At 45.7% G+C, this 21,138-nt stretch overlaps 1 protein-coding gene across 1 annotated transcript in view; it reads left to right on the top strand.

Moving 5' to 3' along the window:
* Plxna4 (plexin A4) overlaps positions 1-21,138 on the top strand; it is a 448,155-nt gene that overhangs the window by 57,512 nt on the left and 369,505 nt on the right. The window contains exon 2 of the mRNA XM_021188876.2: positions 17,407-18,676. Coding sequence (XP_021044535.1) covers positions 17,492-18,676 — 1,185 coding nt within the window. The 5' untranslated portion in view covers positions 17,407-17,491. The remainder of the gene's footprint in view (positions 1-17,406; positions 18,677-21,138) is intronic.

Here is a 21,138-nt window from a genome sequence, read left to right as displayed (position 1 = left end):
CATCGATTTTCACAGGTTGAGCATTTGCCTCATTGATTTTTTTTTTTTTAACTGTAAAATGAATCTTGTTCATCTGCTCTCTGGAGATTGCTTCATCCCTTTTTCTTTCCTTGAACCCACTTGACACTTCACTACATTGGATCGCTCTTACTTACCATCAACGCCAATCAGCTCTTTCTTAGGAGAATCTCTGTGACCTTAAAAAAAAGATCTTTAATCTTACTGAGCCTTGTTTTCCTTATCTACTAAATGGAGGTAGTAATTTCTATCTAGGCTGTCTAGAAGCTCAGTCAGATACCAGAAAGAATAATTAGTGCCTGGTAGGTGGTAAGATTCGGTCATCAAGAGAATTATCACCTTGGATATATATTAATATAAGGCCCAGAGCTTAGGCTCTACAATGGGGAAAGGAGTTGTACTTGAGGGGTGCTAAGATCCTACAACCTGGACCCTTGTCTAAAGATGCAGACACCCATGGCCTTGGCCATATTTCTTTCAAGTGAAGGAATACATCTTCATGATAACCCTCAGCTAATGGGTTGATAACTGTCCATTGATATCTGAGAGCCCAGCTCAAATAGGCATCTTAAGTGGCTGCTTCCCAGAGCATCAGGTGAATAGGGGAATACCTAGAGTTGTTGTAACAAGTCCACCTCTTTTCCAGTCATACCTTATTTCATTTTGTTGTCACTTATAGTGAGGACACATTTTGCTATCTGCTGGGTTACTGTGTCCATTTTTGATCTCTCAGCACATCAGTCTTAATGATCGTTTGGGACCCTCCTCTCCCATCTGCAAAGGTATACTGCCATCAGTCTTAGTGATCATTTGGGAGCCACTTTGTACCTAGATAATGGATACCCTAAACATTAACTCCTTCATAGAAAGCCATGGCAACCTTAACAAACATAAGCCAGGACAGGGGTGAATACTCTTCCCAAGACGGTCACTGCAGCTCAGGCACAAGAGACACCTGTGTGAGGCACTGCTGGTGCTGGAGCCAGTGCTTTGGGTGTGTAGCCTGGCAGAGCCCTTGAGTTTGGGAGTGAGAGGAGATTGGATGAGGCAGAGGGATGTGCATTTTTTGTTCATTCAGACTCATTTCTTCCTGCTCTTTTCTCTATGCTTATTTTGTTTTTTTTTTTTTTTTTTCTTCGCGGTCGCATGTAAGTGTAGAAGACTGGCCCCTCTCATAGGTGCTAAGAGGAAGCGGAAGTGTGTTGTGATAGGCATTGGGCTCTGAAGGTAGGTTAAGAGAGGCTTGTTCCCTGGAGCCATGGTGATGGAGATCACAGATCCTTCCTACATCACTGCTTTCAGGACCAAAACCAACATACATGTAATTCCCAGAGTGCTTATCATGAAATGGTCTTCTTAAAGATGATGACAGGTGTGAGGTAAGAAAGGGGTTTCTTAGACTCGCAAGTCTGAGAAACCTTGGCTCCCAAATCTTAAGGAACTTAATGTACATCTGTTTCCCAAGTCATTGAACAGAGATTCTTTTAAGGCTGGGCTGTGAAGGGACCGTGGTTCTCAACATTATATTAGAATCATGTGGGCTGACGGAAGAGCATTTTTCCCACTCATTATGTGTTGACAGATATACATTTTCCCAAATTCCCCTAATTTTATTCCCATAAAATGGCAACTACGGGAGTTATTTTAAGTGCAGGAATTTCATTGGAGGGAGAGCCTCGATTATTTAAAGTTAAAAATCAAATTACCCCATGTAGAATTAAGATGGAAGACATTATGTTAAGTGAAAAAAGTCAGATCCAAACAGACAAATGCTCTCATCCTGTGTTCCTGAGGGTTCCTGGAGCACCCAGCCGAGTGGTGGTTGGGACTTGGGTGGGGGAGGGAAGTGTGCCTGTGTCTTACAGGGAAAGTTGGAGTCAGAGATGAACGGGTTCTGGAAATGGATGATGCTGTAATTGTACACCACAAGTGAATTCAAGGCCTTTGAGCCACGCCCTTAAAAGTGGCTGTAATGGTAAATCCTACACCATGCGTTCTTTAACACATGTCTTTAAAACGACGGCCCAGGATGCATCCCTCCCTTAACCCGTGTTCTCTTGACTTCTGTTTAACTTTCTTCAGCGTGGCCCTTGGGCTGACACGGTTTTCTATAGTTCAGGCTTCTGCACATGGGCTGAGAAGATGGCTTTATGTTATGAACTATATAATAGAAGCTGGGCACTTCTGTCTGTTTTTTTTTTTTTTTTTTTTTACATTTGATATTAATTTTGTTTGGAAACTTACAAAGTTGACAGAAGAGCCTATCTTGCAAGGTCATTTTACATTTCTCTCTGATAAAATAGGCGTTTTACTATTCCTATTTCACGAGATATAAGCATAAAATTCCCGGTTCCTAAGTAAAGTATTATAGTTGGTGTCACTTTCTTCCAGCCTAGAATGCTTAGTGCAAAGTCTACACTGTTGCCGTTAGCCCAGGTGAAAGACCCTTTCCTCTCAGGTCTTTTGGTAGTGTAGGTTCATATGCCAGCCTCAGCTCATCTCAGTTACGGAGAGCCAGTTTCTTACCTAGAAAATACTATGACGTTAGGACCATCCTCTCAGGAACATTTAATGCCATGCCTTCCACAGAAGTCAAGCTCTGTTCTTTGTAAGCCAGTCCTCCTAGATGATTCTGGTAGGCACCACTGTGGGTAGGATAGCCTCTTGAGACAACCTAGCCCTTGAGTTCCCAAACAGAGCTCTTGACTTCCTTCCCCCTGTGGCCTGTTCTTCCTCAGTCTTTTCCTAATCATCAAAATGACAGCACCATCCACTCAGATAGATACTCAAAGCTCTGGAGGGAAGATGAATGCCTGTCTCTTCTTCTCCTTCCATCTCCACAGTCTCCATGCTTCATTTTCTTCCATGTCCTCTGGCTTAGGTCTGCCAACACTCCGTACTGAAACTCTGCAGGTCTCCTCTTCCACTGAAGCCCTTCTGCACATTGCAGCCAGGCAGAGCCAGCCAGCCCTACCTCCTTACTTTGCCCCTTCTTGGGGCTTCTCAGGCTATTTTGGGATAAACACACATTCCTCTCCATGGTACAGCCCTTCAGTATCTGCCACCTTCCTCCTGGGCCTCACAGTCACATGTCCAGGCTAAGTCCTTGTCTTCTGGTCCCTCAGCTGTCTACTTTTTCCTTAGCGGGTTTTTAAAATTTGTGCTTATTTATTTTTGATTTTTTTCATGGTCTTTATGATCACTTCTTCATTGGCCTAGAAGACTCTCCAAATCTTTGTATGGCCATTACTCTCTGGCTATCAGTTCCTTTAGTGAGATTGTTTAGCTAATTGAGACCCCATGACCCCGCCTGTAGAATTTTGTCTATAGAAAACAACCCTGCTCCTTTTCCTTTTTTGTGTTAATGTTATCTAAAACCAGATATGTTTGTTTATTTTGTTTTCTCTTTAGGATGTGTGTGTATGTGTGTGTGTGTGTGTGTGCGCACACACACACACACACACACACACACACACACACGTGTATATGGTGTTGGGAATGGGACCCAGAGCCTTATACATACTAGGCAAGCACCCTACCATTAAGCTACATTCTCACTCTGTCTCTTTCTTAAGGCATATGTTTGATAGGATCAAAGGCCTTGTCTTACTCATGCTTCCTCTTAGAAGGCAGGGTACTGGCACACAATGTGCAGGGTTGCACACATGTTGTTGAACAAGTGTGCAAATAGCCATGAGACATTGGTCCTACTTGCTGGTTGTCTTTGGCATACTACCCACTGTCTCCCTCCAAACATGCACAACTGTGGCACCTCACCAGGTTCCTAGACATGCAAACACCGATACCTGTCAATGAAGTAACACTTCTAAAGATTTCAGTGTGCTAATATGACCTTCTCTCTTCTCAGGTAGGAACAATACTTTCACCAGGACCTTGTAAGACTCATTTCTCCTACTTTTGATATATAATATTCAGTGATGACTCTGATCATTGCTCTGTATTATAGGGGAAAATAGAATCAACAGAAGCATTAGTATGGTGTGTTGGTCAGTTTTATGTCACCTTGACACAAGTTAGAGTCATTTGGGAAGACGGACTCTCAATGGAGACTATGCCTCCCAAAGATTGGCCTGTGGGGCATTTTATTGATTAGTGATTGATGTGAAAGGCCCAGTGCATTGTGGGTCATTCCACCCCTAGGCAGATGTTGTAGAAGAAAGCAGGCTTGGAAAGTCATGCGGACCAAGCTGGTGAGCAACATTCTTTCTTGGTCTCTGCTTCAGTCCATGATCCCCCAACTCACCCCAGTGATGGAGTGGGATCTGAGAGCTGTGAGCTGCTTTTGGTCATGATATCTTATCACAGCAACAGAAACCCTAACTAAGACACGTGGGAATTTAGTGAACCTTTCTGAGGCTCAGTCCCCATCTATATAATAACCAGAATGGGTTGGATGGGGACAGTGACATGCTTTTGGAATCACGTATGTTCAGTGTTCTTGAGTTACTGGAAAGCCAAATGTTACACCTATGAGTGGTGGCAGTCATGCTGTGGGTAGACTCTTGGACCACATGTGAAAGAGTGTGAACTGGAAGGTACTTCCTCCATGTCTAGAAGATACTGTGTTTCTGCACATGGCTGTTGTGCAGAGCAGACTCAGCAGAGCCACTGGAAATACAGGGAGACCTCCTGGGATTCGCAGCAATCTTGACTTTCTGTGCAGCTGACCCGCCTCTGGTGCCTCCTCCCCTGGCACAGCTCTGAGCAGATCTTCAAAGAGAGAAACGACAGCATCCAGTATTACCAGATGTGCCTGGCCATGCTCTGGGGCCTCCTTTAATTGTGAATTCTTGTCACCTCAAAAAGGGGAAGGGCCCAGTCTATTCACAGGGTTGCTGCATGAGGGGGCCTGTATGCTGGGAATGTTGGAAACAGGGTCTGGTCCTGACTTGGTGATACAGGTTAACTTTAGAGGTCTGGAGGATGCTGGTCTTCTTGGGATACTGGCACCTGAGAGGATGTCAGAGCTACTTGCACTGGGTTGGACATGAGTGCTGAGGTCTTGAATTAGAACAGCTGTGATGACCACAGGAGATCCTCATGAGATCTGGCCCATTGATATCCCCTACCCCTACTCCCAGCGCAGGGAGGCTTACAAGGTAGGTCTTCATGAGGTCCCAACCCCGGATTTATGTAAAATATAAACGATTGTCTCAGGTGGAACTTCTCAATGGTAGAGTTGCCAATGAGTCACCAGTGCACCTGTGAGTAATGCCCGATCACTAGATTGAGCACTGATGGAATCCTGTCTTTATCCAGTCCCTCTTTACCTAGGGTGTAGAAATGCTTTTAAAGTCTCCCCAGACAACATCATACAGCACCAGTCTGGTTTCATGTTTGAATGGGAACAGGACAGAAGACAGGAGTTTCTGCTGCTTGTACCATGGTGGCTGGATAAAATGCTGTGTCACTGCAGTGGAGTTGACAGGGAGAAAGCAGCCAGTGTGTGTGCGCGCGCGCGCGCGTGTGTGTGTGTGTGTGTGTGTGTGTGTGTGTGTGTGTGTGTGTGTGTGTAGGGAAATGTTAGATAAGCTGGAGAAGTCACTAGAAGCTGTAGGTTTCAGTTTAAGGATCTGTCTCACGTGTTTGTGCCCACTACATGGGGAGAGGACTGGTGTCTTCCTGTCCTGTAACTGGGAACAGTGCTTTAAAGCACGTGTCAGTGCTTGGGAGTAAGGAGAGAGTGAGTCCAGAATGACTTTACAAGGAAGTGACACATTATGCTGGCATTATTTAATCAATAGGAAGTGTTTTTAAAAGTCACTGTTGTCATGGCAATGGAAATGGTTTCCAAACTTTAGGGACCATAATCCCCTGTTCTTTCTCCTCTGCACATTGCCAGGTAGTAGCGGTGCCTCGTTTCAAAACTTTGTTGCCTCCATTCTGAATTTATTTAATTTTTTTTTTTTAGGGAGCAAATATAACTTTGTTCAGCTTCCGGCTGCAATGGGGGATTTCTGCCAGGATTTGAGGCACACAGCTGAAATATATTTTGTGTCTTATGAGCTTTGCCTCATTGTGGAATTAAATAGCACTAATTACAGGACTATAGACCGGCAAGGCAGACAACTGTTCATTTCCTGATTTCCTCTAGGATTGAAAAGGGAAGGGATGGATGGAGTTGGGGACAAGCAGGACATACCACCAGACTTGGGGGAGGCACCATCATCTGGCAAAGTGTGCCCTACTCGAGTCAAGTGCTCCTTCGCAGTGCGACTGTTTGGTGGGGCTTTGGATTCTTTGCATAAAGACTCTTGGGGTTGGAAGACCAGTGGCTGTGTGACTCTGATACAGGTGCCGGTGACAGGTATGGTAGCAGTTCCAGGGGTGATAACTGGATTATCACTTTGAGAAGCTCCAGGACCCAAGAACATGGACCCTCAGTTTTGAGTTCCTAAAACTCTGCATTTATTTTTATTGCTTCCAAAACCTGACAACTTTCTTGAATTATGAAAGTCTAGTTAAGGGTCTGTGGTACAGATTGGTGGCAGAGGGATGGACTAGCTCATATAAGTCATTGTGCTCAGTACACACACACACACACACACACACACACACACACACTCACACACTCACACACATACTTACACACACACACAAACACTCACACACTCACACACATACTCACACACACACACTCACACACACTCACAGTCTAGTTGGAAATGTTGTGTCTGTTTGAGGAAGGGAATGTCTGTCTCTTTCTTACTTGTTAAGGGAATGGGAATAGATGGGCAGAATCAAATCATGTGGGGTTTTCTATTAGATCCACATGTGGTTCAGGACTTGCAGACCTCCTATCCACTTTCTACACAGTCCCAGAGGCAAAACAGAACAGAACAAAACAAAACAGGATTAACTCACAACATGGGTAGTCCTTTGGAGCAAGGTAGAACTGATGAAGTGTCTTGGTCCGTCCTCTTGGAAGAGAAAAAGTCATTTCCAAGGAGAGTGACATGGACCTGCTTGACAGAAGAGGACCCCGAGCTCTCTGAGTGCAGGCTGCAGGATTAAAGCATGGTTGGCATGCCAGGCGCGCCCCCAATTTAGGTCGGGCAGATGGGCAGCCAACTGAAGAAAGGTGTAGTCTCAAGAGAGTGACTCCAGTGCCAGCCTGCCATCTGTAAAAATCACTCCTAGTTGTTGCAGGCACTACCATTACACAGCTCTTCCTGGCACCCTTACAGCTATGTTCTGAGGACCCCTCCTCAAATCCGTGATAACTTTTGTTCTGGGAAGTCTGGCCTTCCTCACTTCTCCTGGAGTTCACCAGAAGGGCAATTTGGGCACACTCCTTACCTCCTGCTTCTAGAAAGACCAACTTACAGATGGGTGGAACTGATACATCAAGGAGAACAGACAGTGATCTGTGAGGGCGGCTGATCCTGGTGCCTGCAGTGTCCTGATTCACGGTGATCCAAGAGAAGAGGCTTCGGGGAATGTCACTAGCGTAAACGTGGATGTCCGTGAGCTTAGACCATCCAGCCTCTTTCTCCCCCTGTGAGAGGAGATGAGGATCTTCAGAGTGAGTTCTCATACAGCAGACGACCATTAGATATGGCTCCAAACAACTGAGACCAGCTGGGCTGTGAGGCTGAAGGTTGAGGGTTGTGTGGGCCTCCTTTCCAGATGGAAACCACTCAGCCATACAGGTCGCATGCACAGGACAAGTGGGCCTCAGGTCCCTTTCTGAGACCCAAATATCTGTCATCTCTTACAATAGCAAAAGTGACATCACTTTGCTTCCCGTCAGGATGTGTTGGTCACTTTCCCATAATGTCCCTCCATTTCTGTGTATCCAGAGGCCAGTGTCAGTCTCTCTCTGAGGTTGGGAAACAGATACTGGGATCTGGATAACCAGGCAAGGGCACTCCTGTCAGCCGTGCTGAGCAGCTGGGGCAGGAGGCAGTCGTCAGGTAGATGTCAGGCTTGACACAGCAGCGGGGTCTGAACCTCAATTCCTGGCGAGCCCGTGTCTTTAAAAGAGACACTAGAAAGAAGCCGTCAGTCCTTTCCTGTGTGGATCAGGAAGGTTCTATGTTTTAAAATCTTCCCAGCCAGGCCTGGAGTGGAGCGAGAGCCATTGCTTAGTGAGCCCTCACTTCTCCTTGGTGTCCTGGTGCCTGGGATACCAAGAGCCACCACCAGGTCCTAAGGAAGAGATTTATCAGAGCGGCCTAGGCCTTTGCTGTGGATGCAGACTGGGCTGCATCCTGGGAGAGCCCCTGGCGGGGGGGGCGGGGGGGGCAATGAAATCCAGAAGGAGGCCTCAAAGTTAGACCAGCTCTAGTTCCTCCCTGAGTGGGGCAACTCCCCCTCTGGTGGGGCTGAAGCTAAAAGCCCTGTCCATGGTAACATTTTCTACAGCCCTGTCAGGGAATCCAGCCCTACGGATTGAGAGAGAAAGAGAGAGGGGAGGAAGGGGAGAGAGGGAAAGGAAAAGGAGAGAAGAGAGAGGGGGTGGAGGGAGGGAGGGAAAGAGTCCATGAGCCAGCACAGAGTACCATGAGAGCTGAGCTTGGTACAGGATTTCCTGGGGATCCAACTGGTTGCCTGGTTGGGACCCTCCGTCTGTGCCTGGCTCTCCATGACTCTTCCTTCTTCCTCTTTATACCTTTTATCTGCCCTCCCTTTATAGTGTAGCTTTCATTTCTCCCTGTTCCAGAGAAAACAGGCTGAAGGAAGAGTGCAGCACTGGGTGGGAAGCAGGGCGACCTGAGTGTCCTGGACGTTTCCTGGGTTCCGGGTATACAGTGGCGACAGTTCAGGGAAAGTACTGTGACTCTCTTGAGTGTGCAGTTGCCTTGACATGACCCGACCCCCCCCATCACACCCAGGGATAATAATGACTGTACTGTGGTTCCCACATTCTCTGTCTTTTCTCCCTTCATCCATGAGACACTCACTTCTGAGATGGCAACAAAAGGAGGGGGGGGTGGGGACAGGAAAGGTCAGGACTTGGCTATAAGCAAGGCAAACAGACAGGCAGCCTGGCTGGCTTGTAGGCCCACTGCAGACACCAGCTGCACACCCGCATGTAAATATCGTTATCCAGGGAACAAAATGCTACAAAGTAACAACTTATGGGCCCCATTTCTAGAAAGCCAGAATTGGAAGGGAAAATTGCAGGTAGAGAGAGAAAAAAAAATACTGCTTAGAGTAGATTATAGATTGGAGAGGGTATCTCAAACAGATAGGTATTTCTCCGTGTTAGACTTGAGATCATTGGAGAAGGGACTCGAGATCATTGGAGAAGGGCTAGCATTTCCTGCAAGCACACACTGCCGCACTGGGCCTAGAGTTTGGGAACAACCACTAAGGAATATGGAAGGTGGTTTTTTTTTTTTTGTTTTGTTTTTGTTTTTTGTTTTCTTATTAGATGTTGGCATAGTAGCCTGCCGTCTCGCTGAACTTGGAACTTAACAGGCTAGTTTTGGGAGAAAGGGAAGGAGCTGCCATTATCAGAAGAGGCTGTTCCCTAGGGTTGTCAGCCACATAGGCTGCCCAAAGCAGAGACTTTGAGGTTCAGCATCTGGCGTGAGCCTCAGCTTTCTGAATGTAGCATCTTCTAGTTATAGTGACGTGAATGTGATAATAGACAGATCTACATCTGGTGTGGAGATAGATTCCTGGTAGGCCAGGGATCCTCATTCAGGCTCTACCCCATATGTTCTTAGAGTCCTATTTATCTAGCTGGGTGGTTAAGACCAAAATACAGGAACCAGAAAGACCCAAACAAAGTGCCTTAGTTTATTTTCTGTTGCTATGGTAGCAACAGTAGAGAGTATATGGTAGTAGCAGAGAGCAGGAAATTTACAAAGAGCAGGAGCTTAGTTCTGGTGGCAAGGAGGCAAGGGAGTCCAAGCACGTGACACAATGTGATGAGGGACCTATGTGCAGAGGGTGTCACTTGGTGACAAAGAGCAAAGCATAAGGAAGGTCAGGTATTGGTTCCTTTTCTTACAAAGCCTTGGTCATCATAAGGGTCCTACCCTGAGGACCTCACTCAATCCTGATTACTTCTCAAACACCCTACCTCCAAAGACCACCAACGTAGTAATTTAGGGATTAAATTTCCAATTCACGAAAGGTACACACATTTTTCAAACTATAGCAAGTAGACACTCATTGTTCCATAGGATGGCATGGGAATATCACTGTGAAAGTGGCAGTCCATGAGGTCTACCTGGAATGTCCATGTGGTCTAAATGGAGACTGTGTGGAAAATGTAGAGAACAGGAGATGTTCACTGTAGCTGACAGGACGCTGACATCTCATGAACAGGTACCACATATTTTTGTCACAAAGTTAGCTTTCTTTCGATGTCCTTCCTGAATCCTGAAGATGCAGCTTCCCGGGAACAATACTGTCTGCAGGGCTAAAGGAGGTGGTGGAGTTCTTGGGTTCTAATAATGGTTGAGGAAGTGGAGTTCTGCACAACTTCTCCAGGGGACAGCAACAGGCTCCTCTAGGAGACCCTCGGGCACTGGAGAGCGTGGTCAATGCGTCTTACTTTAGGGGAGCTAGCTACTCTTTGTTCCCAACTCAGAATTCTTCTTATGGCTTATGTTCAGTTAGCAATCCCCTCCTAGGGAAAATAGTCACCAGGTGAATGAGCTCATCAACGCTGACTTTTAGCAACTTGTGTCTGCTGTACTGTTTCTTCCAGTGCAACTTTCTCAGGCCCTGGTCCTTTTCCTTGACAGGGACTGCACTGGATATCTTGACTGAGTGGGGAAAGGTCTAATTTTTAGGCCCAAGGTGACTTGTGACAGCATTCCAGCTGTGGACTGCTGGTTCCCCTTTTAAATCATGTATGGACGATGTGGCTTCTCAGATGCATTTGCGCTCACATTTTAAAAGGACAAAATGGAGTATTTTAAGTATTTATAAGCCCGGGAATAGGTAGGGAAAACTAACTTTGTCAATCCAGACCTTTTTTGACCTTGTTGGAACAGCACTGAGATTTACTTCGAATTTTATCCATAATTGATGCCAGCTGCTACCTCATAAACTCTGCTGGGAAAGAGGCATTCATTTCTTCCTTCTTTCCTTCATCCCCAAACATTTATTACATACTTCATGTGTCTCAGGATCTAGGCTAAGAACTGGAGATATTCAGTGACAAAAAAGGCCATGATCTTTATTATTTAAAACATTTACTACATTTATTTATTTACCATGTGTGTGAGAAAGTACCATGTGTACCATGTGGAGACGAGAGAACAATTTGCAAGCATTTGTTCTCTCCTACCATGGGGGACCTAGAGACCGACTAGGGTCATCAGACTTGGTGGCAGTTAACCTGATAATCTATTTTGCCAGCTCATGATTCTTGTCCTTAAGAGACTCAGGATATTAGCAAGGACAACAAATAGGGACGAATTTAACCTTTTGTCACCTGAAAGTCTCTGGTGGGCACTGGTTCCTGTACTAACACATGCTCAGGGCATCTTAGGCTCTTCCTGAGGTCAGAGAGGGCTTCATTTGAGGCATGAATGAAACCATGAACAGGCGGAAACCTTGGGAGGTTTGTGGGGGTACAGCCTGAACTTAAGGGGAGCAGTGTGTGGTAAGGAAAGTCTGCACACTCATGTTTACCCCCAAATCTTACTTGGGATATTCATCACCATGTGAATGTGCAGGAGACACACTCTCTTAGGCTTCTTACTTAATCTCATAGAAGAGTCTGGTAGAGACATGTAGCAGTAGACACTTTAGATTTCCCTCTGTATGGCTTAGTATTTGCCCTGGTTAGTTTTGTCAACCTGACATGGGCTACATTCATTTGGGAAGAGGGATAACAATGCCCTCACCACATTGGCCTGTGGGCCAGCCCATAGGGTGTTTTACTGGCTAAAGATTGATGTGGGAGTGCCCTCTGTGGACAGTGCCACCCCTGAGCAGGTGGTCCTGGGTTGTATAAGAAAGTAGGCTGAACAAGCCATGACTTCACAAACCAATAAGCATCACTCCTCCATGGCCTCTGCGTCAGTTTCTGCCTCCAGGTTCCTGGTCTATTAGAGTTCCTGTCCTGACTTCTGTCTGTGATAGACTGAGATGTGGAGACATAAACTGAAATAATGCCCCGCCCCCAACTTGCATGCAGTCATGGTATTTCATCACAGCAATAGAAAACAAAATTCTTTCATTAATGACTCCAGAAAATGAAACCTGAACTAGCTTATGGAAAGGGGAAAACTTTTGGCTCATGTGCATGGGTAGAACGGGCACCCAGATGGTGTCATGCACACCACCTAGACATCTATACATCCTGAGCTGGGACCTGGGCATCTCTGCTTGCTTCCGTTCTCTTATGGCTTCATTCTTTGAGGATCTTCTTCATACCCACCCCCTTGGGTTACAAGATGACCCCAGAAATCCATAGTCCACATTGAATGGTAGCTCAACAGGGTCATGGCGAACAATGAAATCAAAACGAGGTAATGTACTCGAAGACAACTTGTAAATTCTGAAGGAATTTTGTGAGCTAATTGCTATTTTAAGCTGCTCTATAATAACTTTCTTTCTGCCACTCAGGATTCTGAGAGGATGGTAGCACTTCATGAAAATTAGTTTGAGCTCTTCAAAACTTGCTATATAAAACAAAGGCAGTCCCAACTGCTTTAATCAAAATGATGATAAGCTCCTAAAAATGAGTTCCATCTCCCCTGAGACCACTCAGAGCTAAAGGATGATTTCACAAAGAGGAGACGGTAGTGTGTTTGGGTTTGATTTGGTCTGTGGGGGTGACCTGTCCTCAGTCCACCTCGCCCACCCTGCCCGGTTCAGGAAACTTCAGAATCTTCTGAAATGATTTGATTTTGTAAGTGGAAGAATGAAGGTTGGGGTTTTTAAAAAAAATTTTAAGATTATTTTAAAATCATCTAAATGTCTTTTTGAATGAGAATAATTAGAAGTATCAGATATTAGTCCTTGCTAGACTTTTTTGGGGGAGGGGGGACTAGGAATATCAATAGGGTATTTCTGGACTAAAGACACCATTTACATGGTTAATGTCCTTGGAGCGACACTCCCACCCTTTGGAAGACCCAGTTTTTCAGTCTTGTGAGGTCAGAGTAACCTTAGGTGTCTCTAAGAGGTGGCTGTTGGCCATGCCCATCTGTGGGTTCTGAGCTGCGGTGGGAAGATTGGCATTGGCCAGGCCCACATGCTTATCCATACCATGTCCACTTCTGTTTCTCTGTTCCTTGTTTTCTAATCAATCCTTTTCCTGGGAGAGAGAGAGAGAGAGAGAGAGAGAGAGAGAGAGAGAGAGAGAGAGAGAGAGAGAGATTGATTCCCAGCATGCATTATTGTTTCTTGTGAGTTCCCCTGCCCCTCCAGGAACAGTAATTTCACCATCCCAAGATAGAAGTGTAAGTATTTGAAATGCATAACCGTATCTCTTTTTGGTGCCTAATAGAAAATGGTGAATGAGCTCTGGACCTTTCCTGCCCAGTATAGTCATAACTATAGCCCTCCTTGTCTGACCTGGCACTGACTGGAGAGCTGGAGATTGGCTATGGGTCTGCAAGTGCGTACAGTAAGATGGGCCAAGTGTTTGGCACGTGGCGTGCTCTGATGCAGGCTCTGCTGGAAGTCCTCTCCCAAAGCACTGGTGGCTGTGCCCCAACCTGCCTGTGCCTGTCTGTAGTGAGCCTACCAGCCCCTCTGGAATTTGGCTCTTGGCAGAGCTGCAGTGAAAGCTCTGTTAGCCAGCAGAGCATATGGTGCCCGAATAGCTGTCACTTTCAAAGGCTGGGGAACAGATGTTGGAACAGGTTTCGATAAAGTCAGAAGAGGCCAAATGTGATAGGAAGAGCACTGAATGGAGAATCAGTGGTCTGAGTTCCCTCATCGCCATCTTTAAGTTATATTTCACTGATGGATGGATGGATGGATTGTGTGTGTGTGTACATGTAGGGGTGCACATATATGTGCTAGTGCATGTGCATTTCAGTTTGTACATGTAGAGGTTAGAGGTCAACCTTGGGTATCTTGCCTTGAGTTCTGTCTACTGTGTTTTTTGAGATGTGGTCTCCCACTAGCCTAGAACTCAGATTATGTTAGGCTGGGTGATCACGGAGTCCCAGGGATCTGTCTGTCCCCCTCCCCAGGACTGGAATTATAAACATATGCCAGCACGCCTGGCTGTTTAGCATGCTTTCTAGGGATCAAATTCAAGCTCTCATGTTTGCCTGGCAAGCCCTTTACCAACTGAGCCATCCCCGAAGACTTTGTCTCCGTCTCTTATCCCACTTGACCTTCTATGATTTCATTTGATCCATTTCACTATCGCCTTTATTGTCTCTATTATTAGGGGTTTGAGTACCATTTAACCCGAGCACCTAGTTCAGAAAACAAATATCTTGGATCTCCTCAGCTTTTTTTTTTTTTTTTTTTTTTTTTTTTTTTTGATTTGGAAAGACAATTCAAGCGGAACTATCATGACTCTTCATGACTTGTCCTGAAAAAAAAAATTATTTTAACTAGTAGGTACCATCTGCTTTATCAAAGTCTTTGTCTTTCTAACTCAATTTCCTTAACATTTGTTATTAAGAGCAGCATCTTCTATGTGAAGAACAGAGTCCTTGTGTCAGGTGCTCGTCAATACCTTCAGAGTTATCATGTGTACATCTATCACTGCATGCATCACTGGGCCCCTAAGGATTGTCATCTCCCAGGTAGTTCCATGTAGGTGACAGAAACTCCCATTTCTCCCTGGGTTTGATAGGTGATATCCTGGAACCTTTGTCCTGGGGACTCCTATGAATTAGACAGGAACACCAAGGGTTCTATGTTCTGGGTTCTACAATGAGGCACTTCTAGAAAGTGTATGGACTTTGCAGTGGTACAGACCTGGATCCCATCACTAACTCTGCCCCTCATCGGTCACCTATTATTGAAAAACTAGCTACCTCATCTGCAGAACAGGTGAAAACCATCCTGCTCCGGGGACAGCCATGATAACCATATGAGCTTATACAGGGGAAAGCATCTACCTTGCATGGGGTCTGGGCTATAGTCAATGCTGCACACATATTGCTATTCCTCTCTGCTTCTGACCCCTCTTTCCGCCAGTCAAGAAATGGCTGTTGAGCATCCGCTGCATGCTGGGCAGGGCTCTGGTGATAAGGATGCACTAGCGATTAAGACAGGAACTGTTTGGCTCCTGGATCTCCCCGATCTTCAGTTCTTAACTCTTTTCCAATGAAGGTGAGGGCGTGGAGGGGCCTCTCTGGGAAACTTCTCTGTGTTTTACTTAAGTGTGTTCTCTTTCCTCAGCTCTGGGCATTTTAGTCTTGACTTCTCAGTAATTCTCTCTTCTGCCATATCTTCTTCCTGATTCGTGAGCTGTATTCTCCAAACCTTACCTTCCTCATCCCCACCCTGGTTGGATACTTCCATTGTGGACACTCTCCCAAGGAGGTGCTTCTCTCCTAGCTCTGCATATCCTCGCCAAGTTCATGGTGTGGCTCAAACTCTACTCCCCAACAAGGTTTCCAATAGATAGGCTGCTCCTTGTTTCCTCTTCTCAAGTAAGAACTCCCAAAGCATGCTGTCATATGTCACAGAACTTCATACTTCATCTTATGCAATAAGTCAGGCTCTACTGCTTTTTACCTGACTTGACAGGAAACTGACAGACAGCCTGACACAGAAGTCCTACAATAGCTTGCTTGTGTTGTACAGGCTCTGCGTGTACTTTTGAACCATGTGGATAGATATGAAGGCCCTCAAGTTTACAGGGCTACTGTTAGGGTGGGGTTTCCTTCTGCAAGGGTCTTCTTCCTCTAATGCCCTGCCGCGGTGCTCTTTCTTAGGATTTTGGCTAACAGTGTAAAGTCTTTATTGTTGTAATTTTTCCCTCTTTTCTGGGTGTCCAGCTAATCTGAGCTTTCTTCATGCTGGGGTGATTTCTATTATTTTAACAAGTTATCTCATCTTATAACCTCATTGTTTTAGGAACTTGGGAGAATGAGAAATCCCACAGTGCGGAGATGCCCCTAAATAAGACATTGGCTATCCCGACCTTTATTTCATCCAATCTGGAAGAAATGGGATGCTGAAAGCTCATGAAGAAAGTACACTGAATACAAGTAAAGGGAACTGCTAGAATGGATGGCAATTTTGTCCCTAGAGATGATTTGTTTGTTTGTCTATTTATTGTTAGATGGTTTCTGAATTACTTTTTCTCTTGTTTTGAAGAAAATTGTAGGAGGCAGAGGAGTCCCCACTATAGGAGACAGAGGAGTCCTTAGCATTGGGGGCAGCCAAGATTTATATCATTAAAATGATAGAAGAGCTCAGAGCTGGTAACCTCTGCAGCTGGGAGGGTTAAGGGATGTGGACTTTCAGTTTAACCTCACTGTACCTTCTTGTAGAGGAGGCAGGAAGGACAAAGAGGGTCTAGAACAGCAGTTGAAATGGGTGGCCCACAGAAGGGGGGGGCAGTCAGCCTTGGCAATTCTGTGTGCATAACAAGAAGTACAGCCCAGCTCTTGCTGTGAGAGATGGTTAAAGACCTACTACGGACTACTTTGGCCACTCTTCCCAGTTTGGGTGGTAAAGTCCCATAAACTGACATTCCTTAGGTGTAAAATGTATGAAATGTATAAAATGTCTAAAATGGCCACATGCTTCTGTTGTTAGCAGTTAAAGTTCTGGCCAGTAGCAATATGTGCAAATTAGGTATTTTGAGCAGAAGATAATAAGAGTTTTCTTCTTAAAAGACTGCTTTCTTCAGGGGGTATGGCTGTATTTTTGAGTTAATAACAATGAGATCGCTGTTACTATCACTGGGGCCTAAGGGAGTGGGCAGGAGTTGGCCCAGAGACCGTGGAGACAGAGAACCAAGGATGACCCCAGTGCAGATGGCTCCTCCCTCTGGCCTTCTGTGACTGCTGCTCACCTGGATCACTGACTTGGGACCAATAGCAGGGAACACTAATGTAGGGACCATGGGTGTCAACTCTGTATGTACAGAAAAGTGTAGATTTTAAACCTAGCAGGTCAGTTGGAAGACACTCACCGTGGAAGAGTTGCTAAGATGAAATGAGACAGTACCCAGAGGTATTGGCCAAGGTATTGATGCAAAGCCAGACACTCAGTAGGCAATATTGCTTCCTATCAGCATCACCACAATCATCCACATCATCCCCATCTCCATGACAGTCATCAGCATCATTATTACTGATGAGGGGTACTGTGGCTGCCAGCCACCAACTCCTTCACCTAAGCTGGCCTCTGGCTATCCCAGGACAGGTCAGTTCCATGTATGTACTGTATTCAGGCAGATCTGAAGTCACCACGATGCCCTGCCATAGATCACTCACTATTAAATCTTTTTTTTTTCTTTACTAGGGGAGATAGCCCTGCTGAGTCCTGGCCCCCCTGAAGGGACGGTTGTGCTGGAGTGCTGCTGTGTCTGTGAGAACCTGTGTCTGAGATGAAAGCCATGCCCTGGAACTGGACTTGCCTGCTCTCCCACCTGCTGGTGGTCGGGATGGGCTCCTCCACTCTGCTTCCACGACAGCCACCCCAGCTGTCTCAGAAGCCTTCTTTTGTGACATTCCGAGGGGAGCCTGCCGAGGGCTTCAATCACCTCGTGGTGGATGAGAGGACAGGACACATTTATTTGGGGGCCGTCAACAGGATCTACAAACTCTCTAGTGACCTCAAAGTCTTGGTGACTCATCAGACGGGGCCAGACGAGGACAACCCCAAGTGTTACCCACCTCGGATTGTTCAGACCTGCAATGAGCCTTTGGCTAGCACCAATAATGTCAACAAAATGCTGCTTATAGACTACAAAGAAAACAGGCTGATTGCATGCGGGAGCCTGTACCAGGGTATCTGCAAGCTCCTGAGGTTAGAGGACCTCTTCAAGTTGGGAGAGCCCTTTCACAAGAAGGAACATTACCTCTCGGGGGTTAATGAGAGTGGCTCGGTCTTTGGGGTAATCGTTTCCTACAGCAACTTTGACGATAAACTCTTTATTGCCACAGCAGTGGATGGCAAACCTGAATATTTTCCTACCATCTCCAGCAGGAAGCTGACTAAGAACTCTGAGGCAGATGGCATGTTTGCTTACGTTTTCCATGATGAATTTGTGGCTTCTATGATTAAGATCCCTTCAGACACTTTCACCGTTATCCCCGACTTTGACATCTACTATGTCTATGGCTTCAGCAGTGGCAATTTTGTCTACTTTTTGACCCTTCAGCCTGAGATGGTGTCTCCCCCGGGCTCCACGACAAAGGAGCAGGTGTACACCTCAAAGCTTGTGAGGCTTTGCAAAGAGGACACAGCCTTCAACTCCTACGTAGAGGTGCCCATTGGCTGTGAGCGCAATGGGGTGGAGTATCGCTTGTTACAGGCTGCCTACCTGTCTAAAGCTGGTGCAGTGCTCGGCAGGACCCTGGGAGTACGCCCGGATGACGACCTCCTCTTCACCGTCTTCTCCAAGGGCCAGAAGCGGAAGATGAAATCTCTGGATGAGTCTGCCCTGTGCATCTTCATCTTGAAGCAGATCAATGATCGCATTAAGGACCGCCTGCAGTCCTGTTATAGGGGTGAGGGAACACTAGACCTGGCCTGGCTCAAGGTGAAGGACATCCCTTGCAGCAGCGCGGTGAGTGAGAAAGGATCGTGTGGGCCTGGGCAGTGGGTGATAAAGACCCCAGCTTTGGTAGCCTCTATGGCATTTCAATGGGTCTCCATTTAGGATCTCATTAATCTGGACTATCACCAGCAGAGCATCCTTAGTATGAAGGTATCAGCTAGAGCTAAGATGTACATTTCTTATAGGCACCTCATTCTGGTCTCTTATTGTTGGCTATGAGAAAAAGGACAGCAGTGCTTGGATGGAAACATGTGAGGTAGATGTTCTTTATATTTTGACCTGGTGGAGAAACTTAGAGTAAAATGATGGAAGATTCAGGAAAGGCAGTTGCTAACGTGGGAAGTCTTTTGCATTTGACATGGACATGGAATTTCAGAGAATTATGGTTTTATTTAGCCCCTTGCATGTCTCTTAAAATGGCAAATGAGAGTAAAGGGGAGATAGAAAGAGATCAACCAATTTATAAAGTATCTTCTTTGTTCATAGTTGTTAGTTAGGTTTCTATTGCTAGGATAAAGACCACAACTAAAAGCAACTTGGGGAGGAAAGGGTTTATTTCAGCCTACAAGTCACAGTCTTTCAGGAAGGGAATTCAAGGCAAGAATCCCAGAGCCATTTATTTTAGGTGGTAGAGGGTCTATGGGGATGTTATGAACTTGGGGAACTCTGAAGTGTTTGTTCCTAAGTGTAGGCAGTCAATGATGAACCATATTTGTGCTGTGCTGTGCTGTGTGTATGTGTATTGAACACTTAAACACAGGTTAGCTGGGGAAAACAGTAGAAGATAAATATAGAGAACCTGCATACTTCTCTAGTACAGTGACAAGACTGGATCACCAATTGTGAGCAGAAATGTATTTCAAAGAGTTTCAGAGGTTGCCACAGTCTACAACCAAGTGTGTACATTTGTTGAGGTCCCACTTTCTGTATCACAACATGACAGGAGGATGCAGGCAAGGCAAAAGAAAGAGATGACTCACCTCATCCTTAACCCACTCCCACAATAAAAGAATTAATCCAAGCCAGGAGTGGTGGCACATGCCTTTAATCCCAACATTTAGGAGGCAAAGAGAGATGGATCTTTGTGAATTTGAGAGCCCAAACTGTTCTACCTAGTGAATTCCAGGACATCCAGGGCTATGAAGAGAAACCGTGTCTTGAAAAACAAAAGCAAAATAAAACAACAACAACAACAACAACAAATGAACCCACCTACTAACCATCTCTTAACTATCTGACCTCTTCTTTTATTTTTCTATATATGCTGGGAGAGGCCATAATTGTATAGATCCAGTGTATGTATAGATCCCAAGGTTGATATGGGAAATCATTTTCAATCACCCTTCCACCTTACTCTTTGAGATTAGAGTCTTTCAATCAAACACAGAGCTCAGCAATATGGCTAGTTTTGCTAGTCAGCTTGTTCAGGTGTCTTCAAGGCTGCAATCATAGGTGGGCTGCTATGCCCACCCAGTGTTTACATGGGATTCTGTGAATCCAAAATCAGGATTCACACCTATATAACAAGTGCTTTAACCACTGAGCTCCTCCCCAGACCCATTATCCAGGTTCTCTTGATGCTGTTAAAATGCAATCAAATTTAAATCTACATTGCATTTAGAAGGGGGAGAACTTCAACCCATTGTGCCTTCTTTAAAGATTCATTTTATATTTGAGTACTCTGACACACTTGAATACAATGCAATAAATATCTCCAGCAATGCACTTACACACCCATGTGCACGCATTGCTAATGCCCGAAGATCACGTGGTAGTATGGTCACCAAACAGTTCTTTTGAGATCAGAGGGTTTTACAATCTCTGACAGTTTCCTTTAGAAAACTTGTAAGAAAATTGTTCTGGGCTTGGCTTTGGGAAGCAACAGCATCTGTAGGGGTCCATTTGACTGGTATCTACCCTGTTCTTGCTTCTGCCATAATACAAAAGCCAAGTTCACCACAGAGGCCTACAGAGCAGTAGGCCCTAACATTGCACGGTATCCTTGGAGAAAACAGAGGGAGTACAGCTTGGCGAGGCAGACCAATGCCAGGACTGGGAGTAATGGAGCCAGATAACAAGCTTTTGATTTTTTTCTTTTGGCTTTAATTAGCCCTTTCAAGTTAGAGGCGAGTTCAGAGCTGAGAATAGGGAGGGGGAGGCCAGAAAGCGCACAGGGATAGGGCTGTCTCCCAGCCAGTCTAAAAAAGGCCAGGCCAGCTTCTAATGCACAGTATCAGTTTCCTTTGATTTGCTTGATACCCACGTTCCTTTGCTCAGGCTCTCTGGTTACAATTCATTTGGGCTCAGCTCAGACCACACATGTCCCAGAGGGCACACAATGTCAGCATCAGCCAGACGGTACTGCTACCCTGTTCCCGCCTGGTGTCAGCTATGTTGGCATCCTGCTTTCCTGTGACCCATCTCTGGTGCTGTTGTTCCTTCCAGTCTAGAGACAGAGAATGGACCAGGCG

The sequence above is a fragment of the Mus pahari genome, chromosome 2 (genome assembly GCF_900095145.1).
Source record: "Mus pahari chromosome 2, PAHARI_EIJ_v1.1, whole genome shotgun sequence".
Classification (NCBI taxonomy): Eukaryota; Metazoa; Chordata; class Mammalia; order Rodentia; family Muridae; genus Mus; species Mus pahari.
The sequence above is the reverse complement of the archived record's forward strand: the minus strand, read 5'-3'. Positions and strand labels throughout refer to the sequence as shown.